Genomic DNA, 26,736 nt, shown 5'->3' with positions numbered 1-26,736 from the left:
AATACTGTTTAACATACAATACTTGGTTGCAAAAATGAAATAAAAAGTTGTTTTTGTTAAACTTCTTTGACAGATTGAGCAGTTATGACAAGTTGTACCACATAAACAAGAATATTGGTAGATAACCTGATCCAACTGGATCAGAATTCTAAAGTTTCAAAAGGCTTCTCCAAATATGTCTAAATTATGGCTCGATAAGAAATACTCCAATAATACACTACTGGTCAAAAGTTTTGAGAAAGGTTCTCACTTATTTGAATGAGAAAGTGTCTCAAAACTTTTGACCAGTAGTGTACTCTACCGTTCAAAAATTTGGGGTCATTTAGAAATGTCCTTGTTTTTGAAAGAAAAGCAGTTTTTTTCAATGGAGACAACTTTAAATGAATCAGAAATACAGTCTAGACATTGTTCATGTGGTAAAGGACTATTCTAGCTGGAAACAGCTGATTTGTAATGGAATATCACCATAGAGGTACAGAGGAACATTTCCTGCAACCATCACTGCTGTGTTCTGATGCTACATTGTGTTAGCTAATGCTGTTGAAAGGCTCATTGATGATTAGAAAACCCTTGTGCAATTATGTTAGCACATGAATAAAAGTGTGAGTTTTCATGGAAAACTGTGTGTGGGTAACCCCAAACTTTTGAACGGTAGTGTACCTTGATGAGAACTGCCTCTGTGGAACCTGTAGGTCTTTCTGAGCAGTCCCTAAAAGCTGCAGTGCAAACGACGATGCTGACAGGTTATTTTTCTGTCCTCTCAATATCCTTGTCCAACAGTCTTCTACTCTCTAACATCTTTCTTCAACAAAAAGGCTGACATAACAAACCTTCATTGTTCTATTTCTTGTGTGCTCATAAAAATTGAGTTACATCCCAAACCTATATTTGTTGTTGTTTTAGTGCACTCAGAGATAATGTCACAATCAGAGCTGTAGGATGGAAACAGAAAGGCTGGAAAAGCAAATTAGGGGTCCATTCCTGTCAACAGCCTGAGTTGCAGTGCAGAGACACCTATTGATCCTCATGTAGGAACATTTCCCTGTTGTTATTCCAAACCTTTCTCACTTTTTATCAAGAGGTTTGACTTTCCTAACTAAACAAATTGCCTGTAAATTGCTCTTTCATCTTGATGAATGCCACCTGCTCATGGGTGTCAGATGTGATCATTAGCGTAATCAATGACACCTACATTGCCACACAAGTCTACCATGTTCTTCTTATTTGTTGCTGTGCACATTTCATTCATTCTAAAGAAGAAATGAACACTGCAGAGCTTCAATTCCTGCAGTCAGTGATGGCAGTTACTTAGGTGTTTAGCTAGCAGTTTTCAGCCCCAGATTATTAGTTCATGTAAAGACAAACAACAACAGCAGTCTCATCATTGTTACTAATTTTGCTATTTATTTTGTAGATCTGGAAATACTCCTTTTATAATTTCATCAGCTCAGTTTTGCTCCCTAGTAAGATTTATTGATGGTATTTGACAGGTAAATAGGGCAGCAATGGGTCAAGCTAAAAGTGAATTTTAAGAGAGTTTCTTTAAAGCTGTGATAAAGAAACAGTGATTTTGTGGTGAATCAGTTACAAATAAATGTTTGTACCAAGAAGACAGACCAACATGAAGCACTGTTAAAGTGATGGGATTGACATAATGGTTTGGGAACAGACAACAGTGACACAGTGGTCTAATCTGTAGCAAACAGCCAGCTTCACTTCCGTAACCACATCTTGGGTACAAACCCGTTTAATTATCAATCATTCTGTCAAACTTTATCTGTACAGCACCTTTTCTAGAAGTTAGTGCGATGCAAAGAGCATTACAGATGACTGAGACACTCCGACCGATGAGTACAATCAACAAGAAGGAATAGAACATTTTAAAATGTAAATATAACATTTCAATTAAAAGGTAAGTTTTAGGTTTGTGTTTAAGGATATCAAGAATTTTAGGCATTTTCAGACTAACAGGCAAACTGTTCCTAAAAACTCACTAAAAGTTTGTGTTGAGCAGCTCCACCAGAGAGTAATATTTGAATTATTGGTCCTTGAAAATGGAAAGAAGCGCAATTTTTTTTTTTCAAACGAGTGGTTTTGGGACCCCAGAAAGTTAAACTGAAGACAACTTGCAAGAGACCTGTAATTCATCGCATATAATGACTATTTATGGACCCTAATGCGCACCAGTTTTTGTAGTTCTACGAATGATTCTGCATCACCATTTTTGCAAAACAACAAAAAACAGAACCTGGGCTTACAACACTTGGCATACATCAAATGGTAATGATATTAGAGGCCTCAAAGGCTGGTGAAATGTTGTCCAAAGACTGTATTTTTATTAGGAATATGGATACACAGTGCACCACTGGTTAAGATGTCTTCTTTAGCTTCTAATAAAATCTTTTTTTCTAAATAACATAGGACTACAATGAAAAGCAGAGGGAAATCCAACCTTTAATTAAACTGCATTTATTCAGTGGGGAAAAAAATCACACATTAGGAAATTTATTACATCAAATCATGTGTGCCACAATTATTAGCACCCCTGATGTTAAGACTTTGTACAACCCCCTTTTGCCAACAAAACAGCATCTAATCTTCTCCTATAACACATTTTTCTACAATTTTCAGTGAGAGAGTATGCTTCTGCAATAAAAATTTAATTTATTTTAAGGCTTTCAACACATTTTAACCAGGGGTGCCAATAATTATGGAGGACGCTGTATATATGCACTGGCAACTTTTTGGGACAGCATTTCCTTCCTTGTTTGAAACTGTTGTACTTTCTTCCATTTTCAAGAGCCAATAAATATAAATATGTCTTCTCCTGGAGCCATTTAATGATTTGGATCTGCTTGTCTGTGTCCTCGGCAAATTTCATGGCCGGTGGGAACTATACACACGTGGACAAAATTGTTGGTACCCCTCAGTTAAAGAAGGAAAAACCCACAATTCTCACTGAAATCACTTGAAACTCACAAAAGTAACAATAAATAAAAATTTATTGAAAATTAAATCATCAAAATCAGCCATCACTTTTGAATTGTTGATTAACATAATTATTTAAAAAAACAAACTAATGAAATAGGGCTGGACAAAAATGATGGTACCCATAACTTAATATTTTGTTGCACAACCTTTTGAGGCAATGACTGCAATTAAACGATTTCTGTATTTGTCAATGAGCGTTCTGCAGCTGTCAACAGGTATTTTGGCCCACTCCTCATGAGCAAACAGCTCCAGTTGTCTCAGGTTTGATGGGTGTCTTCTCCAAATGGCATGTTTCAGCTCCTTCCACATATGTTCAATGGGATTCAGATCTGGGCTCATAGAAGGCCACTTTAGAATCGTCCAACGCTTTTCTCTCAGCCATTCTTGGGTGTTTTTGGCTGTGTGTTTTGGATCGTTGTCCTGTTGGAAGACCCATGACCTGCGACTGAGACCAAGCTTTCTGACACTAGGCAGCACATTTCTCTCCAGAATGCCTTGATAGTCTTCAGATTTCATCGTACCTTGCACACTTTCAAGACACCCTGTGCCAGATGCAGCAAAGCAGCCCCAAAACATTACTGAGCCTCCTCCATGTTTCACCGTAGGGACAGTGTTCTTTTCTTCGTATGCTTGGTTTTTGAGTCTATGAACATAGAGTTGATGTGCCTTACCAAAAAGCTCCAGTTTGGTCTCATCTGTCCAAAGGACATTCTCCCAGAAGCTTTGTGGCTTGTCAACATGCATTTTTGCAAATTCCAGTCTGGCTTTTTTATGAGTTTTTTTCAGCAGTGGTGTCCTCCTTGGTCGTCTCCCATGAAGTCCACTTTGGCTCAAACAACGACGAATGGTGCGATCTGACACTGATGTACCTTGGCCTTGGAGTTCACCTTTAATTTCTTTGGAGGTTGCTCTGGGCTCTTTGGATACAATTCCAACGATCCGTCTCTTCAATTTGTCATCAATGTTCCTCTTGCGGCCACGTCCAGGGAGGTTGGCTACTGTCCCGTGGGTCTTGAACTTCTGAATAATATGAGCCACTGTTGTCACAGGAACTTCAAGCTGTTTAGAGATGGTCTTATAGCCTTTACCTTTAAGATGTTTGTCTATAATTTTTTTTCGGATGTCCTGGGACAATTCTCTCCTTCGCTTTCTGTTGTCCATGTTCAGTGTGGTACACACCTTTTCACCAAACAGCAGGGTGACTACTTGTCTCCCTTTAAATAGGCAGACTGACTGATTATGAGTTTGGAAACACCTGTGATGTCAATTAAATGACACACCTGAGTTAATCATGTCACTCTGGTCAAATAGTTTTCAGTCTTTTATAGAGGTACCATTATTTTTGTCCAGGCCTGTTTCATTAGTTTGTTTTTTTAAATAATTATGTTAATCAACAATTCAAAAGTAATGGCTGTTTTTGATTATTTAATTTTCAATACATTTTTATTTATTGTTACTTTTGTGAGTTTCAAGTGATTTCAGTGAGAATTGTGGGTTTTTCCTTCTTTAACTGAGGGGTACCAACAATTTTGTCCACGTGTGTATATATCTGGTGTCATGGAACCCATAAAATGGCTTCCCAGGTTAGACCTTTTTAGGGTCAAAATATTGTCAGGAATATAAAATAGTTTTACATAAGTTTTGTGTCCCAAATAACTGAACCGTGAACAAAATCTTAAACAGTGCAGCAACAAATTCGAAATATATCTGAATTGACAAGGACTGACCTAGTTTCAAATTTAACAAATGAGGCAGAGGAGAGTCACCAGGTTTAAAGTGACCCTGACGATCACCCCGGACAAAGTGACATCCATCTCTCCGTGTCACGCAGAATGCGAGCTGGCCATGCAGCTGGAGTGCTGCCAGACGGAGGTGGAATTTGTCCGCAGACGACTGAAGCAGACAGAGGAAAAACTGGAGACAGAGAGACAGACCCGACAACAGCTCGATACCAAGGTGAGACAGGACACTGTGACGTGCACAGCAACACTGATGGCAGATTAAATGTCTGAGCTTAATAACGCTGTGTGTGTTTTTGTGTGTGTGTGTCTAGGTGGCGACACTGCAGGCCCAGCTGGAGCAGTCCAGGAGGAGCGTGACCGAACTGAAACGTCACTGTCGCCGAGTGACCTCCGACCTCCAGGACGCCAGAGTCCTCACTGACAGCCTGCAGAGCCGCATGCACGAAGTGGACCGCAAACAGAGAAGGTCAGTGTCCCCTCATACTGTTTTTTTTATGTTATTATTAAATCAAGATTACAATGGGGCTGCACAGTGGCCTAGCAGCTGGAAGATCTTTTTTTTTGGATCTTTCTGCATGGAGTTTGCATGTTCTCCCTCTGCATGCGTGGCTTTTCTCCGGCTTCCTCACAGTCCAAAAACATGCTGAGGCTAACTGGTAATTCTAAATTGTCTATAAGTGTGAATGTGATTGTTTGTCTGTATATGTAGCCCTGTAATAGACTGGTGACCTGTCCAGGGTGCCTCCTGCCTTCCCCTTAGGTCAGCAGGGACAGACTCCATCCCCCTTGTGACCCTAATGAGGACTAATCGGTGTATAGATGATGGATGCATGGAAGATGCCATCTTGCTGCTACATCATTTTCATCTTTATATCATTTGGTTTGAATCCACCCAGTAATTTTATGATGTAGCAGGCCTTTATTTTTTATCTTTAACACCACCCTGCTGCTGTGTTTGGCCTCATTTTGCACACCTCTATTTAATGCTTACTGATTTCTAATGTAAACATCTATCATCTTTGGGTATCTGTCACTGTCAGGGATGATGGTCTTTTTATTGTGATCTTGTGATCTTTCAAACGGCTTATAAATCCAGTCCTGATATTTATTTCGGAAATTCAAATGATTATAATGAAGGCGCTCTTTGGTAGGGAACACAAAAGTTAAAAAAAAGAAAAAGAAAAGATCCTAATTACCCTTCAGGCAGAAAAGTTAAAAGGCTTTTTTTCCTGGTGTGTATTGAACAATGAAATTCTTGTACATGTTAAAGTAAAGCTGGGATGCAACCTACATAGAGCAGCACAAACAGCCTTTTTCAAGTAAGTATAAGAGATCTTTGAACTAAATTTGCTGTCCCTTGTGACTCTCTAAACTCTGGCTGTTTATTTTTCCTCACTATGAACTCATTCTTCACTGAAATATTAAGCCCCACAGTTTTATGGAACCAGCACAAACACGGCTTGAAGGAGAAAAAATGTTTTCTGTGCAGCTGTGATACTGTTAGACTTATCATAAATCATAAAAAGGAGAAATTTCTTCATTTATTTTCTGGAATCAACATCTCCAACAGTTTACAACAGTCTCTGGCTGATAAATAGTGTCATTTTGACATTTTTTTTGTTAAAGCAAACATCACCTGTTTTTACATATCAAACGTGTTCACAAAAATGTTGCTCTGGCCAGTTTAGCAGCAAAATGTCCACAGCGTTTTAACCAGTGCTTCTGCCTGCTCTTTCTGTTTTCATACAGGTTTGATAATGAGTTGACTCAGGCTCTGGAGGAAGCCGACAATGAGAGGGAGCAGAAGGACAAAGCCTTTCAGGAAAATGCAGTACTCGGTGCTGAAATATACAACCTACGCCACAATCTGCAGGTACGACTTTGGTTATAAATGGACCAAATATGTCTGTTTTAGTATGAAATCACAGGAAAAATGTTATTATTTAATCTGAAATCAGAACATGACCTCTGCTAGTCACAAGCAGACAGTGATGATAAAGTAATCCACTTTAAGTTAAAAAGTCAACAGCCATCATTCATCAAGTTTAAAATGGAATAGAGCGCAGAATTTATTGTGGAAATTACAGTTGTCAGATCTGATTCATGAACCGGTCTTATTCCAGTAAAGTAAAAAAAAAAATTGCATTGTAGCTTGATGAATTACACGGTTATGTTAAGGTAGTCAGCAGCATATTTGACATATGACCGACCCAAAATATTGTGCTTCTGACAGCTTGTTGCCCACTAAAAGGTTAGTGTTATCAAATATGAATACAGATTTAAAGAAACTGACATATATGAAACTCAGAATTCATTGTTATTCAGTTATGGTTCCTGCCTCTGTGATTTCTTATTGCTGTTTATTGCAGCTTGTCACAATTTCAACAAGAAAAGCACTCCGAGAGCGCAGTCAACGCTGCTCAGTCGCATCATTTCCGACAGCTGAAATCTTGAAAAAAAATTCTGACAGAAATCACGGCAACATAGAATGTGGCCATTTAATATAGATGCACCCACAAACAAAATGACCTTGCACTGAGCACAGGGGTGTGTTATGCATGTGTACGTTATGTACGGATACCGAATCGCGGGACCTAAATATGTAGCTGGTGGTGGGAATTGATGGGACTCGAAAACATCCCCACAATTTAATCAGTTGTTCCTTGTATCATTTCCGATGGAGAAGTCCCGATAAGTCCGTAGCAGCTGATTTGTAGAAGGATCGTAATCATGTGATCGTCCGCAGGCAGCTGATGTAATGTTCACTTGTTGTCATAGTTACAGTGACACTGTGCCGCTATCTCGCAATGATGCAGGAATCTTTGATGAATCCATGGATCCAGACTATAAGCCGCATCACTGCCAAAAATCTAATCACTTGGTCCTTGTGTCATTTCTGACCTTCCCTGAAAATTTCATCCAAATCCGCATCAGTTTTTGAGTAATGTTGGTAACAGACAGACAGACAAACCAACGCCAATTGTCACATAACTCCACCGCGTTCCTTGGTGAAGTAACAAGATGACACAGTAAGAGAATGTAATTGGTGTCTGCGGAGAAGGATACATACAGTGTACAAAATATATGCTATATATATATATATATATATATATATATATATATATATATATATATATATCAGATTCAGTCAGAAACATCTAAAAGACAAAAGCAAACATATGAAGCCTGAGTAAAAAAATAAAAAGAGGAACATACAGCTACAAGGGTCATTCCATATAAAATGAATCAAATCTGAGAAATGCTCCCTTCTGACCTCATCTGAATCAATTGATTTTTCATGCATAATAACTTTAGTATATTTAATGAAGCCATGCAAAGTTTTACCTTCCTACTATACTACTTGATTCTTACTGCAGCTTCTTCAGTGGGAATATTTTCAGGTTTCTCTTCTCTCAGACAGTAAACTGAATATCTTTGGGTTGTGAACAAGGCAGCATATTTGTCATCTTAGGCTTTGCGAAACGCTGATCAAAATTTTGTCACCATTTTCTGTCATTTTATGGACTGAACTACTTCATGATTAGTCCAGCAAGTAATCAACAGACAAATCAACAATGAAAGCAAATGTTAGTTACAGCATAACAATCAACCAATCAGTTAATTTACTAAATGTTACAGCTTTATATTTAGAACAACTTTTCATTAATGTTCAGTATTTTATATTAAAAGAATTTGATATCTGGACAGAAGTTGAGATTTAGCATGAGATCTGAGACAGGAAGCATTGTTTAATTCTAGTTTTTGTGTGACTGTGCTCCTTTGTGTTTTTGTGTTTTGGTTTCAACTCCCATGTTACAAAACCTCCAGTATGCTTGAGTGAGTTGAGGCTGTTTAACCAGCACTATCTCCAGAGACGCTGCAGCAATGAGATGAGAGAATCTCTAAGTTGTAACAAAAGCTTAATGTTTTTGTGTGTGGGTGTATGCAGGAGAGCCAGACAGAGGTGGGCCGTCTGCAGATGCAGAAGGAGGAGCTCTGCGCTCAGATCCGTGACCTCAGCCTGCCCGTCCATCTCGCCACGGATTCGCTGCCTGACCTCAAGAAGCAGCTTCGCCTCTTGGAGAGCCAGGCCAACGAGAGAGCAGAAGAAATCACCAAACTCACCGCCAGGATACAGCAGCAGCAACAGGTGCTCACAGTGAACACAGACACATGGAAATTAGCTTACTGGGTCAGCGCGTAGCATTTCAGACAACTGTGTCACTACAACATATTACATTTTGTTTAGAGTTTACTTATTGTTATTCAGGATCCAAAACCAAGATTTGTATATGTTTGTAGAGACCTGAGAACATGAGGTTTGTCATGATGAGTGTTCAATCCAAATATATGTACACTGCCATTCAAAAGTTTGAGGTCATGTAGAAATACCATTATTTTTGAAAGAAAAGCAGTTTTTAATGAAGATAATTGAATGAATCAGAAATACAGTTTAGGCATTGTTCATGTGGTAAATGACTATTCTAGCTGGTAACGCTGATTTTTAATGGAACATCTATATAGGGGTACAGAGGAACATTTCCAGCAACCATCACTCCTGTGTTCTAATGCTACATTGTGTTAACTAATGGTGTTAAAAGGCTAATTGATGATTAGAAAACCCTTGTGCAATTATATTAGCACATGAATAAAAGTGTGTTTTCATGGAAAACATGAAATTGCCTGGGTGACCCCACACTTTTGAACAGTAGTGTATGTAGACATTCAGTAAAACAAAATTAGCCTCATATGTTGTTAAACAACAACATGGATGCAGCTTGTGCACAACAATGCATTGACACCCATGAAAATCAGTTCTTGTGGTCCTACAGATAAGCCCATGTCATTTTTTTTTTTGGCATGGCAAAATGGCAAAAAGGAAAGCTCTTGGCTCACAACACTCACCACATTTCGAATTCCACTGATGCAAGAGGACTCAAAGGTCAACCAAAGACTGTATTTTTATTAGGAAATATGGAAGCATCCAAATATATATATTTAAAAGATTTATCTGGGGAGCCAATACCATCCGCATTCGCACTTTTTTCAGTTTTCAAAAGCAAATAAGTAAAAATTTTGCCTCTGTTGTATTTGCTGAAAAAAAATGTTGTCTATGTCCGCATTAAATTTGCTGGCTGTGGAGGTTATTCTATTATTTGCTGAAAATGGTTTTACAGGTTAGATGGTTTTTTTTTCAGGCTCTAAGTAAAAACATGAAATTCTCACAATTCTGCCAATACATTTTACACAACTTAGTTTTGTGTCCTAAATAACATGCAAGTAAGCTCTGGACAAAATCTGTTTGTTCCTGAAATCTGTTGCTGTCTGCTGCCTCCCTCACCTCTTCGTTGATGTTTTTCTGACAGATACACATGCGGTTTGAGATGGAGATGGAGAGGATGAAGCAGATCCATCAGAAGGAGTTGGAGGATAAAGAAGAAGAGTTAGAGGATGTCCACAAGTCCTCTCAGAGACGGGTGGGTTTAACGCAATGAAATGAAATCTTTATTTTTGATGGCCATGTTGAGGTACCAGCACTGTTCCAGAATCTGTTTTTAGTCCGAGGTGGTCTTACTCCTCTTGCCTTAGGAGCTGATTGTGTGTGTGAACTAAGAAAGTCTACAATTATCCCAGCATGCCTTTCAGATCACCCGGGACCCTGTGGTAGAATCTAATTAACTGCATGAGTATGAATTTGGAACACTGCGTACTGAGAAATCCTATTAGAAATTTTATCCATTTCTGCAGTATGCATTTTCAGATATTGTGCTTTTAGTCATGAATATACTACTCCTCATTCTATGAAAAATGAGTCACACATGACCTCATCAATATCAGCAGATTTTTTATTGTACAATAGCTACTTTAGATTCAACAAAGCCATGCAAAATGTTTAAATGCACCACATTTCGATGCACCCCCATGTCACTGAAGGGCCTTCGACTTTGAAATAGTCACAGTATTGAGGTTTAATGTAACCCCTTTTATTCAATATGCTAAAGTTATATTATGAAGTAAATCAGCTGATTCTGTGGGGGTCAGGTGGAAACTGTCTTCACATTGGTTTGATTTTTATACACAACTCATTATTTTTCTTCAGGGGATCAAAGAGAATCATGCATGGTAAGAATCCAGCCTCTAGCAACAGTGAACCGTACAGCCTCATTTGTAGAAGACAGCAGCATTGTGTTGTTTCTGTACAGATGGCTCTTTTTCAATCTCCTTCTTTGGCTGAAAGAAAAAAAAACAGTTCTTTCCACTTACTGTTTCACTTAGCTTTTTTTCCCCCTTTTCACCATGTTGTTCAGGCAAACAGCAGTTACTCTGCACTTCCATCAAGGACAACGTTTCTTCAGCAAGCTCATCACCACACAATCGTATTAGTTGATTTAGGTTCTGTGGGAAACACTGTTAAATTGTACACAGTTGATGCTGTGAATACCTGTTTTGAAGTCTTGAGTTTGGAATTCAGTTGTCACCATTGTCATTTTGAAAGCAGGCGCACATCCTGAATCATACCCTGCTTTATTCAAGGAGATTTGAAACTAGCAATTGAGACCATAAACCCATCAGGAAAAGGCTTATAGAAGTAACAGATCAAGTGCGAAGTAGGATAATTTTAACAAATATTTAATGCTTTGGCTTCCAAATGGTAAGCTAGCAGATTAGCCTGTAGTTGCAGCTTGCTAGCTCTTCTACCCCTATATGTTACGTGACCCCGGTCTTGCAGGTCATAGACGTTTGTCAGGGTAGTCATTTGTACAGTGAACACTGAAGCAACGAGCTGACGTGGTGCAACTGGAGATTGTGTAGAAGGTCAGAATGATACCAGAATGTTGTCTTAATCTCCTCGATGAGGAGCCTTAATATCTTCCTTCTGGCTAAAGGTTTAAACCAAGCAAACTCACTGATTTATTCAACAGAAGATGGTTTCAAGGCCTCAGTTATTCTCTACCATTTATTTTTATGCTCCTCCACAGATGATGATGTTTTTATGCTTTTAATTATGCATGCTGCTGCGGGGAAAACTTCCTGTCAGCGACAATAAAAGCTCATTCAGACCGGTCGTTCATCATTTCTCTGTTTGCGGTGTGTGTAGCTAAGGCAGTTGGAGATGCAGTTGGAGCAGGAGTACGAAGAGAAACAGATGGTGATTCACGAGAAGCACGACTTGGAAGGGCTCATCGCAACCCTGTGCGACCAGGTATATTACATATATATTTAACAACTCAAATAAAGTCATCCTCTAATTACAGATACGTGCAGGCTCACACTGTACATCTTCATGTTTTTCTTGTGTGTCTACTATCAGCTTTGGAACATTGGACATTAAGGCTTAGCAATCACATTTAGCAATCTGATTTTTTTTTTGGCATTTTTAATGGCTGCTATGTTGGCAGAGGTCAATAGTTCAGTGATTTTGGAACAAAGTGGAGCATCAGTCCTGCTCTGAATAGAACGTTGACTGACGCATGTGCACTGACGTGTACACGCACATCATAAATCAGCCCATAACATGCCTCCTTGACTTCATCATCGTCCCTCATATGTACAGTACTTCCATTAACTCCTCCAGTTTACCTGTGTAATACTACAAAATAAAGATTAATTTTGCGCATGTTAGGACACATTTTCCACATACAGCATACAACAGTAGTGAGTACACCCCTGTGCAATATTGAAACTGTATCACGTTGCAGTAATCAGATTACTTCTAAGTTGAACGGCAGGGTATTTGCTGTGATATCAAATTGAAAGCTTAAATTTGTGATATTTAAAATGTGGGATTCACAAAAGAAACTCAGTACAAGAAAAGTCTGCACTAAGATCCACATCTTTAACTTTTTTCTTACTACATATGACCACTTAATTTATGATGAGAGACTCAATTCTTCTCAGCGTGGAGGGTACCAAATTTCTCGACAGATGTTGTGCAGTTCATCAGGGCCTGCTTTTTCAGCTGCTCTTTGCTGGACTGGTTGTGTTGCTCTGCTTATCTTTATGTCGGATTCAAGTCAGGCAACATACCTGTCCAAGTCATAGTTTTCACGTTATTGTTAAGTCTGGTTTTGGCAGTGTGCTTCAGATGCTTATCATGCTGGAATGTTTCTCTTCTGCCAAGCTTCTGCAGACTGGAAGTCATCTTGTCACTGCGTTTTCTTTATCCACAGGCATTCATGGCACATCTGTAAGCGTCACCTCCCTAGCACCTTTTACTCTCATGCAGCGCCATATTTTCACACGTCCATCTCCGTGCTTCACTGTCAGGTTCACACCGAACATGTTGGACCCCATCCGAGCCGAACAAATACATCTCGATCTCATCTGACCATAGAATGGGTTCCCAATATTTACCAGTCATGTTTAATGTTCTTTAGTCAAATTTTATCTTGCTATTTTTTACACAACAGCAAGCCAAGGGTGTTTTTACATGAAATCTGTTCAGCAAAGTTTATGTTCTGACCTGTCCTTCATATTACACACGTGGACAAAATTGTTGGTACCCCTCAGTTAAAGAAGGAAAAACCCACAATTCTCACTGAAATCACTTGAAACTCACAAAAGTAACAATAAATAAAAATGTATTGAAAATTAAATAATCAAAATCAGCCATCACTTTTGAATTGTTGATTAACATAATTATTTAAAAAAACAAACTAATGAAATAGGGCTGGACACAAATGATGGTACCCATAACTTAATATTTTGTTGCACAACCTTTTGAGGCAATCACTGCAATTAAACGATTTCTGTATTTGTCAATGAGCGTTCTGCAGCTGTCAACAGGTATTTTGGCCCACTCCTCATGAGCAAACAGCTCCAGTTGTCTCAGGTTTGATGGGTGTCTTCTCCAAATGGCATGTTTCAGCTCCTTCCATATATGTTCAATGGGATTCAGATCTGGGCTCATAGAAGGCCACTTTAGAATAGTCCAACGCTTTTCTCTCAGCCATTCTTGGGTGTTTTTGGCTGTGTGTTTTGGATCGTTGTCCTGTTGGAAGACCCATGACCTGCGACTGAGACCAAGCTTTCTGACACTAGGCAGCACATTTCTCTCCAGAATGCCTTGATAGTCTTCAGATTTCATCGTACCTTGCACACTTTCAAGACACCCTGTGCCAGATGCAGCAAAGCAGCCCCAAAACATTACTGAGCCTCCTCCATGTTTCACCGTAGGGACAGTGTTCTTTTCTTCGTATGCTTGGTTTTTGAGTCTATGAACATAGAGTTGATGTGCCTTACCAAAAAGCTCCAGTTTGGTCTCATCTGTCCAAAGGACATTCTCCCAGAAGCTTTGTGGCTTGTCAACATGCATTTTTGCACATTCCAGTCTGGCTTTTTTATGAGTTTTTTTCAGCAGTGGTGTCCTCCTTGGTCGTCTCCCATGAAGTCCACTTTGGCTCAAACAACGACGAATGGTGCGATCTGACACTGATGTACCTTGGCCTTGGAGTTCACCTTTAATTTCTTTGGAGGTTGCTCTGGGCTCTTTGGATACAATTCCAACAATCCGTCTCTTCAATTTGTCATCAATTTTCCTCTTGCGGCCACGTCCAGGGAGGTTGGCTACTGTCCCGTGGGTCTTGAACTTCTGAATAATATGAGCCACTGTTGTCACAGGAACTTCAAGCTGTTTAGAGATGGTCTTATAGCCTTTACCTTTAAGATGTTTGTCTATCATTTTTTTTCGGATGTCCTGGGACAATTCTCTCCTTCGCTTTCTGTTGTCCATGTTCAGTGTGGTACACACCTTTTCACCAAACAGCAGGGTGACTACTTGTCTCCCTTTAAATAGGCAGACTGACTGATTATGAGTTTGGAAACACCTGTGATGTCAATTAAATGACGCACCTGAGTTAATCATGTCACTCTGGTCAAATAGTTTTCAATCTTTTATAGAGGTACCATCATTTTTGTCCAGGCCTGTTTCATTAGTTTGTTTTTTTAAATAATTATGTTAATCAACAATTCAAAAGTAATGGCTGTTTTTGATTATTTAATTTTCAATAAATGTTTATTTATTGTTACTTTTGTGAGTTTCAAGTGTTTTCAGTGAGAATTGTGGGTTTTTTCCTTCTTTAACTGAGGGGTACCAACAATTTTGTCCACGTGTGTAACTTAGCTGTGAAAAAATCTCTGCTTTACATTCATAACCCCTGTGGTATGTCTGAAGCACTTGTCTGTTTTTTTTAGAGCTAGATTGTGAGAGTAACGCTCTGTCCATGCTGTCATTTTAGGAGGACGACCAGCGTGGCTCTGATTAGTGGTACTATATTGTTGTTAGTTGGTCACTCATTTGCCTGCATCCTTGTCTGTCTTGGTCTCACAATCTCACAATCTGACTTTCAGTTTCTCTGGTTATACTCGATGTAGAGCCATGATGCAGACATGCAGATAATCATGTCTGAGAAAACTGAGAAAATTCTGCTGTTCACCTCTCATTTAACAATCACATTCATGCAGTTTTTCTGATTGTAAACTAGACGAGCCCTCAGTAGAGGGCACAACTACACCCTCTACTGGCCAAAACCCTGTCCTCCCTATACAAATGATGCATTATGTATCAATTTTGATCATCGTACGTATCTCCCTTCCTACTTGATCTGCTGACCTGTAACTCCACAACTTGGCAGGGGACCTTAGACTGATCTTCAGTGCCAAGTTTGATTATCCTGACTTCAGCACTTGCAGAGATATTGGAACGGACATACACACATACATACATACATAGATACATACATACTTACCCAGCCAGAAACCGCACCGAATGCAGTAACCCCGCTGACGTTCATCAGGCGTGGTTAATAACAGCTATGAGAGTTTCTACACTCAGGGCTTGTATTAATTAATGATAAGAGGACATATTGCACTTCCCAACTTAGAAATAATCCAAATATTGAGAAGAAATGCAGTTTAGAATCAATTGACCTTCAAATTATATTGCAAAGGAGTGTACTCACCGCTGTTGTATATCGTATGTCACACATTATGTCATGAGTTATATGTTTTGTTTAAACATCTGTGGTGGTTGAACTGCCAAGGAAAAACAATAGCATCCAATGTAGAAGCACAGTGAGCTCTGTGGACGATGACCTATGCTCTCTGTAGATATAAATACCTAACAAAGGACAACAGTTCTTATTTTCAGGTGATTATATACAGATTTTATTATAATTCAGACTGCTATTTTCCTTTTTTTTAAAAACAAATAGAGCCGCCCTAAATCCTACACACAGTACAAATCATTTTGTCAGAGGGCCACAGCTCTTTGCAGGCGACTGTCATAGATCACTATCATTGTGGGTTAATGTTCTCTAGATGATGGATATGCCACGGCAGCATTACAAGCACCACAAAACAAGCATATGGAGCAAAGAGGCAGCAGCTAATTTAACACTCTGTCACTGTGAGGATGTAATTGGACTCTTGATAAGTGGCCAAGGAGCTGGTATGTGGCCAAGTTGGCAAGGAGCTCCAAGTTTAAGTCTTTTAAAAAATTTAAAGAGAAGAATATGATTTTTTTATACAGCCCACAAATCACAGTACAAGTTTGCATGATTTTGGTACCAATAAAATACTAGTTGAGCTGAATCTAAATAGGTGTAACAGCAAAAAAAAAAACAAAAACAAGACAATTGGGAACAATTGAGGATTTTAGAATGTTAAAGGAAAGACGGAATAAATTGTGCTGTATTTTTGTAATCCCTAAATACCTGTGAAGTTTTAAAACAGCCAAACATATTACGGCCCACATATCTTATTCTTGCTGTGTTTCTGAAGAGAATTAGAAAGATTAGTTGTGTTTGATCCACCCACATACAGAATACATGCTGTAAATTACATAACCGTATTAGGCTGCAGTTTTTCAACCTCAGTACATTTGAGGTGATTTGGTTTTTCATTAGAGCATCACCCTTAGTGACTGGACAGACATACCTACTATGGGAGCAACTTTTCAAAACCCATTTCTTAACTTGTGTTTATCTGAAATAGCACTCTGACATGTTGTAATTTACATTACTTGATAATGATAAGGTCTATGAGCTGTAACATGATGAAAGACTTTCCTTTTTTACTTTTTATTAAACTTTAACAGTGCTGCACCATGTAGTAATGGACTGCAGTAGGATTGTAATGCAGATCCTGCTAGAGCAGCCAGTAGGGCTGAACAATTAATCAATTTCTAATAGAAATCGTGATTTGAAACAGTGCAAGTTGCATAATGGCTACAATTTAGGATATAGGTTATTCCATGAAAAATTGTACAAGCACCAGTGTTGTTTATCTATTTCTCAGCCGTAAACTATCATATCAGTAAGAAAATGGCTGTTAAAAAGTGTCTGTTTTTTTTTTTTTTTTGGTTGAGCCTGATATTAAAATGTTGGTAAAAGTGAGACTTTTCATTTACTATAACTTGTTTTGACCAACCACCCATCTCCCATGGTAATAGGGCCATTTAAAGTTTACCAAAATGCCCTTTTTAAAAAAAATTCTCTCCATTGAATTTTCAGAAAACAGAAAACACATTTAGGGTACCAATGCTTGTTTCTATGAATTTGTGTTACAGACATTGAATTGCTGCAGTTTTTGTCATTGAACTGTGACATAAGTGTTGCTAAACAAGAACCGGACTTTGGCTTGAGATTGTGACACCTGGAATGGACGTAAAAATAATTTGGTTGGTTGGCTTTCACCAGTACTCAAAGGTGTTTTCTTATCTGTGAAAATTTCATGTGTGTATCTCCTGTACTTATGAAGTTTTGAGGGTTTAAAAAAAATAGGGAAAAATAAGGCAAAATTAAAGATGTGACATTTTAACCACCTTTATGTACGTAAAGGCCTGTTATTGAAAATATTTGTAGTGTGAAAGTAGGAGCTCTCTCCAGATTTGGTTGATTTTATATGGAATGACCCATGCATGGTATTCAGTGTGTGTAACCCACAATTTTAAATAATGTAGCCATTGCTTTGCAAATTCCTACCATCCTAATTATGTGACAGTCATGCTTTTGATGGTGACTTCCATGGTAATGCTCCATGACAGATTTTGGTTCTATTACACAGTGAAAATAAAGCAAAAATCACAATATAATAAAGAATGTTATTCACTGCAAAAAAACAGCACATCCACGTCTAGAAGTAATAAGAACTAAGAAATTTCCTCTGTGTAGTCTAACACAGTTATAATGTATTAAATGGTTTCAAAGAAGATTAAAGGTGAAAAAGTGAAAAAACCTCAGATCGACTTGTCCGAAATTTTTGTGGTGTTACTAATTACTAGAGAAAATGGAGACTCCACATGCTATAAATATCTTACTACTTGCATTTTTACAGTCTCTACAAACTTTTTCACACAAGTCCACACATCGCTAAATGCTGAATGTATCTTCCATCAACTTGCCGACATCTTGCTCTGTTATACACCATTTTTGAGCCATGCTACACATTTAATTGATGCAATATGCTTAATTTTCTTTCAGTCTGTCTTATAATCTCTTCTCTTGTCTGGGGAAAGACTGCCTGCAGTTAAAAACTGAATTTTTGACTGTTGGTCAAAGCTGAGTCTGTCATGGGCAATGTGTTGTGCTGAGGAGCATGGAATTTTTATTTTTTTTTGGAAGAATCTGGTGCAAAGGCTTTATTTTGAGAATTTTTAAATGATACATGCTGAATAAAGGGATTTCCCTAAAATATGCCAATTTTAATCTTAAATTTGGACAGTCACACACTTCCTCCTGTTTTTACAATTTATGACTGATAAATTGTGTGATTTGACGAGCCTGTCTGCAGGTTTTAGGTTCATACTACACGGTATAATAACATGCTTCTGTGCGAGACCAGAGACAACACAAAATCAATGAAGCTCAATATTGTGTGGGCGTGAATGGTCAGACATCCAGCAGCAATATGATTAAGAAAATAGTCCTACACAGGACTCTGTTCTTTAGTACCTGTGCGTACAAAAATTCTTTGTTACTTTCTTGTTTTCTGTAGTCTCGTTTTCCTCCACTGCACCTGCTTTAGGGGAAGAATGAATCTGAGGTGTCTGCTCTTGCAGGTGGGACACAGAGACTTTGATGTAGAGAAGAAACTAAGGAGAGACCTGAAGAGGACTCATGCCCTGCTGGCTGACACCCAGCTGCTACTTGCCACCATCGACAGCTCAGGGCAGAACCTGCCCAACGGCAGCAAAGAACAGATCGAACGGCTGCACTGCCAGGTACTCTCACCTGTATAAGCACCTTTGTATCCTTACACCTCTGCAATGTCACCCTCTGCTCTGTGAGAAACAATCTGTGTCTCTAATTAGCTTGAGGAGAGTGAAGCGAGGCGGCTCGAGTCCGAGAGTGTTCAGACGACTCTGTCCCAGGAGCTGGAAAACACTCAGATCGAACTGGAAAATATCTGCAAGCAGAAGAGCGTGGTGAGTTTTTGTCTTTTTGGAGGGGCATCTGTAGACGGATGACAGATACCAAGAGAAGCTTCAATGCAGGTCATGAGAGCTAAACTGATGGTTTGATGAACGTGATGAGAGAGACTATTTCCCACTGTCCTCAATACACCAAATGAAGCAATGCCCTCCTAAAATTGCATCTGATATTTCAACATAATGACACATTTGAGACAGAAGCTGTTTGTTATTAGTATGTGCAAGGGTCTGCTCAAGCTCTGTCAGGTTGCATGGGTATCATGAACAAACAGTACTTTTTAATTCCAGCCGCAAATTCTCAATAGAATTGAGGTCCGGGCTCTGACTAGGCCACTTCAGAATATTCACCTTCTAGTCCTTAAACCATTTCTGTGTATCTTTGACTTTACACTTTGGATCATCATCTTGCTAGAAAATAAATGCAGTTCTTTTGCAGACTGCATCAGGTTGTCCTCTGTGATTTTTCTATACTTTACTGCACTACCTTTATAAGTGCTCCAGACTGCAGAGAAGCATCACCACGTCATGATACTTCCACCACCATGCTTCATGGTGGACATGGTGTGTTTGTGATGATGTGCAGTGTTGGGGACCACCAACCATAGTCTCTAGTCTGATGGTCAAAAAGCTCAAATTTGTTCTCATCAAACCAAAGAACCTTGTTCCTGTTGACTTCATACTCTTCCACATGCCTTCTGCCAAACTCTAGGTTAGATTTATTGAGCTTTGTCTTTGTCACTCTCAGTTGTTGTATGAACAGTCTCTCCCATCTTACCTGCTTCAACTTGTAACTCCTTCAGAGGAGTCATAGGTGTCTTGGTGGCCTCCTTCACTAGTCGCTTTATTGCATGGATACTCGGTTTTTGCTTAGCCCACTTTATAAGGAGATTTGTTCCATATTTCTTCCATGGCTTAGTGATGGATTTTTAACTGTATTTCAAGGAATATTCAGTGACTTGAAAAATGTTTTGAGTTATCCCCCTACTTATGCTTTTCAGCAGCCTATTCACGGAGTTGATTGAAGTGTTCTGTTGTCTTCATGGTGTAGTTTTAGCCAGGACTACTGATTCACCAACAACAGGACCTTCCAGTTACATGTGTATTTATGCTAGAATCACTTGAGACACATTCATTGCACTCAGATAATCTCTATTTCACTAACTGTGTGACTTGTAGAACCACCTGTTGTACAAGTCACACAGCCTGCAGCTGTGTTAAATTAGGTGAGTCATTTAAAATAAAACCCAAAGAATTAAAATGTGCAAAGAGTTAAGCTCATTCCTTCAGTCACAAAAATGTTACTCTCAGTAACATTTTTCTCTGTGTCTTTAGCTTGCTTGTAATAAAATCTTTTGTAGTAAAAGATTGTTATTTGCCATCTGGATTTTGGCAGCCAAGAACATTATTTAGATAACTACAATAGTCAAAGTGAAGAATATGTGCACATAAGCCTAATTTCCCTCTTTGTTTTTGTGAGTCCAGGTGGACGAGCAGTTGGCCCTGTTGCAGCACGAGAAGGTTGACCTGCTGAAGAGGCTCGAGGAGGACCAGGAAGACCTAAACGAACTTATGAAAAAGCACAAAGCGCTCATTGCACAGGTGCTGCTTTGGACTTCATAGCTCGTCTTTAAGCCTCTTTAAATACTGAATCATCCCATATCATTTCTTCCTCCTTAGTCCTCCAGTGACATCGCTCAGATCAGAGAGCTGCAGGCTGAACTCGAGGAGGTGAAGAAACAGAGACACTCTCTGCAAGAAGAGGTAACCTGTGTTTGACAATCACAAAGTATATGCAGCACTGAGAGGTTTATGAACCAAATTTGCTGTTTGAACTTCCTGAGAAGAGACTGCAATGGATTTTTGGATCATTTAACCTCCTTGTTGGAGATCTTAATATAACTGCAAGCTTCAGGTGGAGCACTGATATATCTGTGCATAATTTGGTCCTCCAAACGCTTTTGGCTCACTCCTCTGTCCGCCTACTCGTCATGCAGCTCCAGCAGAGCGTGTCCAGGGTGCAGTTCCTTGAGTCATCCACTGTGGGGCGTAGCATTGTCAGTAAACAGGAGGCCCGTGTATGTGACCTGGAAAACAAATTAGAGTTCCAGAGAGGGCAAGTCAAGAGGTTTGAGGTGAGATCAGATAACTCTTATCCAATTTAAACACATAATTATTAACATGTGTGTTATTGTATTCCCTTAATGGCTTCATTGCCATTTCTGTGTCTTTTGCAGGTGCTGGTGCTGCGTTTAAGGGACAGCGTGGTTCGTCTGGGAGAGGAGCTGGAGCAGAGCGCTCAGGCTGAAGCTCGAGAAAAAGAGAACGCCCGCTACTACCAGCAGCGCCTGCAGGACATGAGGCTGGAGATGGAGGAGCTGACCCAGAGAGAGCAGGACAGCAGCCGCAGACGCATGGAGCTGGTAATGCATTCAAACAGCTGCTGCATGCAGCTTCACAACAGTCCAACCATCAATAATGTTACCAGTTTATTTATTTTTTATTAAATCAGATAGAACCCATTGAGATCAGGATGTCTTTCACAAGGGTGACCTGGCCAAGAGGTCAACAGCACACATCATAAAAACAATTACAAGGAGGTGATCCTATAATACCAGTATAAACCAGTTGCTGTTTCTATCTCAGTACATTTAAGCCCAAAACCTGTCTATGCACTTTGTAAAAATCTGTTGACAAACAATACAATTCAGTAGATGTGTTTCCGATGTACTTAAACAATTGCAAATGGTCTTATGAGCATATAAAGATCTGAGATTGCCACAGCAAAAAAGATTGCAATACAACACCTTTTCTATACTTACTGTCAAGGGGAGGACTGTCTCTCTTATTTTTGTCATGACAGAGAGAGGCTTGTGCACCGTGGCTGCACACAAGATGGGAAAAGGCTATGAAGCCATATCCAAGCCAAATATTGATTTGTGCTGAATTTTTGTTTGACCAATCGGTTTCTTCTGGATGGAAGTGACACCAGCAAACATGTGACAATAGACTGCAGGGATGTCAAACTACTTTTAGTTCAGGGGCCACATGCAGTCCAATTTGATCTCAAGTGCTCCAGACCAGTAAAATCAGAGTGTAATAGCCTATGAATAACCACATCTCCATTTTTTCCCTCTGTTTTAGTGCAAAAAAAGTGCATTCTGAAAGCGTTCACATTTAATGAACTTTCTCTTAATAAAACATTATGAACAACCAGAAATTTCCTAAGAAAAAATATTAATAAAAAGTTCCGCTTCAACAATATTATGCCTCAATTTATCATTTACACATTACAACTTACAGTGTGTCCACAAAAGCATGAAACATTTAGAAACAGATGTCTGGACCTGAACAATACAGTGTTTCACTTTATGATCAAAACAACTTGTCAAGGTTTAGAAATTATTAGTAAAATTTCCAATTTTACAAATTTACATTTTGCAGTTAATGTTGTCTTTGTAATTTTTGCACTTTGCAAAGTTGTAGCACAAGCCGGATTGGACCCTTTGGCAGGCTGATTTTGGCCCACGGGCCACAGGTTTGACAACCCTGCTGTAAGGTATTGTGTTAGGGATGGTAAACATATATTTTAGAATCTTTCTAGATTTGTTTTTGTACAGAGGAGCACTAAGCTTTTAGTGTTTTACAGAATCGGTTGCAAATCTTTTATTTTTGGAGAAATGTTTAAAGTAGATTAAAGTTAAGGAACTCTCTTTATTTTAAGCTTAGATTTGGTTAATTTTCCTCACAGAACCACACATCACACTTGATTATTTTGAGCCCCATCAGACAGTTAAAGCTCAGATCGGATTCCTTCTGGCTGTACAGTTTCTTCCTCTGATCGATGCTCCAATTTTGGTGATTTTTTTTTTTACGCATGACTTTCAAACCCAGAAGCAGGACAGCACACATGCTGCTACAATAGATGCAATAGTTTGGTCCAAATTTCTGTTTGTGTAAATTGTTGAGTAGAAGATGGATTGACCTCCAGAACACATAAAATTCAAGATGAAACTTTTCAACATTTTAAATACGATTAGTATTTTGTTTTTGTTTTTTATTGAATAAAGGAAAGGAGCACCATGCAAAAGCCTGGACTGCCAAATGACTTTAACACAGGTGTCAGTACCTAATAGCTAAGCAAGTCACTGTTTTCCAATAACACTTTTAACAAGAACACTAAGATTATAGGAATATGAAATAAAATTCACATTACAAATTTACCTTACAAGTTTAAATATTACAATTAAGAAACTATGGTAATGTATACTATAACAAATTACCTTCCTAATCTAAAACAATTAGCTTGTTGTAATTGGAAAATGATTTTGACACATAAGGAATCACATTGTAAAAATAAAACCTTCATTTGCTTTACCTTGTTTTGACCAACCACCTGTCCTACATGGGGATGTTCATGTTACTTGTGAAAGTTTATCAAAAATGCACTTTTAAATTATTCTTCTTACTTATGCTTGATTCTACTACTGTTCTAGACTTTAAACTGGTTCAGTTTTGCTATTGAAACCATGTTATATGGATATAGAAACAATCCTGCTGGACCAAAATTGCATTTTGGCTTTAGACTGACACTGTGTGTCTATGTCCTGTGCTTATGAAGTTATGAGTTATGTGGGGAAAAGGGAAAAAGTCTAACAAGTTTGGAAAGCGTAGAATTTGGACCCACCCCAATGTGCTTCAGGTGCCTATAACTCTGAAAATATCCATAGTATGAAGGAAACATTTTGCATAGCTTCATTAAATAACCAAAAGTAATTGCAGATAAAAAATTCAGCCAAAGGGGTGACTTGAGAACTTTTTTCAGATTCTTTAGATTTTTTATCTCACAACCCTACACCAAATGACTTCACTAATTTTAAAATCATTTCCTAGTTGTAATTTTAGGGCATTTGCTTGTTCACTGTTAGAAACCTTTACAGCTTTATGAAAACTGACTCCTCAAAGCTTGTCCCAACAATCAGCAGCTGCCAGCACTGAACATTAAAATGACTAATGTCCGCAAAGCAGAAGAGGCTGTAAAACGACAGCAGAGTGTTTTTAGAAAGCCATTTGCTCATTTCCTCAGTCAGGAAATTGCAGTTAATAGAAATGGTGGAGATGAAGCTAAGGTCAGGGAGAAACTTTCTGAGCTTGTAGGACTGTTAGAAAAGCAAATCAAAATCTCTGTTTGACTGCAAAAGAGCTTCCGGAAGATTGATCAGATTGTGAAGTGGAGCTGCTCTGTTCTACAATGCAGCTACACAAATATGACCCAAAGAAATTAGTGCTAAAGACTAACAACATCAAACTTGAAGCTTCTGGCTGCAGCAAGCAAACTTTGGAGGAAGTAAGGTGAAGAGTTTCACAAAAAGAACATCTCTAACTGGTAAGCAGGGTATATCGATGATGATGGGCTTATGTTGCTGCTGGTGAAACAGGAAATGATTTTCTGATAGAGGGAACGATAGATTCAGTTAAATTAAAGCAAATGGTGGGGAAAAAAAGAGCATTGCTTCAACAACAATGTCATTGTCCCAAACACATCTCAAAATCCCCAGTAGACAACCCCAAGAGGAGAAAACTGAAGGTTTTAGCCTCGCAATTCTTCACCCTGGACATCATGGAAAAGGTGTGGATGGGCCTCAAAGAGCAGAACAGCAGAACAGTCTGAGAAACTGACACAATTAGATGCCTTTTGCTGGAGGAAGCGAAAGACTTTGAACTACAACAAAAAGCCTTTACAAGCTTTGATATGTGCCCAGGGGGCTACAGCTAGGTACTGACCATCCAGGGTGTCCAAACTTCTGCTTCAGCCCTTTCCCTTTTTTGTTATTTGGAAATTATAAAAGATGGAAATAAAAAATTTTGTTTAAAATATTAAAGAAATGTTTCAGCTTTAACTTTGTGTCTTTTGGAAATCAGGTCATCATTTACTCATTGAGCTGTTCACAGTGGCAGAAATTTGGACACAAACTTTTGCATGCCACTGTAAATACAAACCCCCACAGGCCGCTACGCACATCTGAGCTGTGCGTCAACATTTTAGAGAGGGGCTGGGACTTAAAAAGCCCTGGCAAGAAGCACATCCTCCAGGCTATGATTTAAAGTGCAGCACACTTCCAGAACAGTCACTTCTCGGCTGTTCTCATTAACAAAAACAACAGCTGGTCTATTATCTGGAACATTTGAAAAACATCACTTTCATTACAGCAGAGTGAGATCGTAGCAGCACCGACAGCATGAGGGAGGGCTTCTGCACACTCAGGATAAACACGAAAACACAGAAACAGTCATATAGTATGGCTAATTTGATAATGCAATTTTCTGTTCTTACGTGATATATAATACCCATGTCATCACTAAGCCACAAAAAAGAATAAAAGTAACAGGTAACGGCAAACAAAACAGGCCAAAATTCACCTATTAATTAAATACCTGCCCTTTTTTTTCAATCAGATGAGATAATAGGGAAGATATTTTTGCCAAATTACTTGTTCTTTATGACACATTTAAAATGGGTTTATGTTGACTTCTAAGTTCAAAGAGTATTTTAACAATTTCAATGTCATTAATGTTTTGGGGATTAATTTTCCAGCAGAAACTATTTGTATTTCGTAAGGTGGTAGCCTAGATGAGTTCAGACATTCAGGCAGGTCCTAAACAAGTCATCAAAAATAATGAGGGGCAACAGTAATATGAATCAGCCTGTGGTCAACAGACAATGACTTGCTGGTGGTGTCTTTAGTGTTAACAAAAGTGCAACATTAACCTCAGAAATGTGGCTTAGTAGAAAAACCAGCCTGTCCTCAAACCAAAAATGACCACATACGTCGTCTGTACACGCCCGTATTACGACCGAGTGTTACGTTTTGACTATGCAACCTCTGGCGGTTGAGTAAATATCGACACTACGGTGTCGTAGGTGAAACGTCACCATGAACAAACATTTATCTAACACTATCCCTATCCCTATCCCTAACCCTAACCCTAACCCTAAACCCGTGCTGGGAAAGTGAGGAAAAAGCCGTTTCACGAGGGAAAAGCCGTTTCTCGAATTAAATCCCGTAATGCGTTCCTTTTCCCCGTAGGGGCGCTAACGTAAATACGCTCTCATGGGTCGTATTCCGGTGCACGTTACATACGACTGATGTGGTCGTATGAATTTGAGGACTTGTTGAGAAAAACAGATGCAGGTATAGATATTTTATTTCATATCTTTTAGATTTGTTTCCATGCATCCTCTGCTCTGTGTTCTGTCTGAGTTTCCAATGACTGCTATCTCATAATATTCTATGATGTATTCACTGAAACCCATGCACTTTTGTCACAACAAACAATCATGCATTTTGGTTCTTTTATAGATGTATTTATGGTCTTCTGAAAATATGACAATCTGCTGGATCAAAAATATACACTACAATTCCAAAGTTTGGGGTCACTAAGAAATGTCCTTATTTTTAAAAGAAAAGCATTTTTTTCAATGAAGATAACATTGAATGAATCAGAAATACAGTTTGTTAATGTGGTAAATGACTATTCTAGCTGGAAACGACTTATTTTTAATGGAATATCTAC

The 26,736-nt window shown here is 38.8% G+C and overlaps 1 protein-coding gene across 1 annotated transcript in view; it reads left to right on the top strand.

The window, feature by feature from the left end:
* LOC110957038 (unconventional myosin-XVIIIb) overlaps window positions 1-26,736 on the top strand; it is an 85,436-nt gene that overhangs the window by 37,591 nt on the left and 21,109 nt on the right. Inside the window, 12 exon segments of the mRNA XM_022202856.2 lie at window positions 4,823-4,947; window positions 5,045-5,199; window positions 6,483-6,606; window positions 8,683-8,883; window positions 10,100-10,210; window positions 11,833-11,937; window positions 18,793-18,954; window positions 19,045-19,158; window positions 20,647-20,763; window positions 20,842-20,925; window positions 21,159-21,296; window positions 21,399-21,584. Coding sequence (XP_022058548.2) covers window positions 4,823-4,947; window positions 5,045-5,199; window positions 6,483-6,606; window positions 8,683-8,883; window positions 10,100-10,210; window positions 11,833-11,937; window positions 18,793-18,954; window positions 19,045-19,158; window positions 20,647-20,763; window positions 20,842-20,925; window positions 21,159-21,296; window positions 21,399-21,584 — 1,622 coding nt within the window.

The sequence above is a fragment of the Acanthochromis polyacanthus genome, chromosome 18 (assembly GCF_021347895.1).
Source record: "Acanthochromis polyacanthus isolate Apoly-LR-REF ecotype Palm Island chromosome 18, KAUST_Apoly_ChrSc, whole genome shotgun sequence".
Taxonomy (NCBI): domain Eukaryota; kingdom Metazoa; phylum Chordata; class Actinopteri; family Pomacentridae; genus Acanthochromis; species Acanthochromis polyacanthus.
This window is presented reverse-complemented; position numbering and strand designations above follow the sequence as displayed.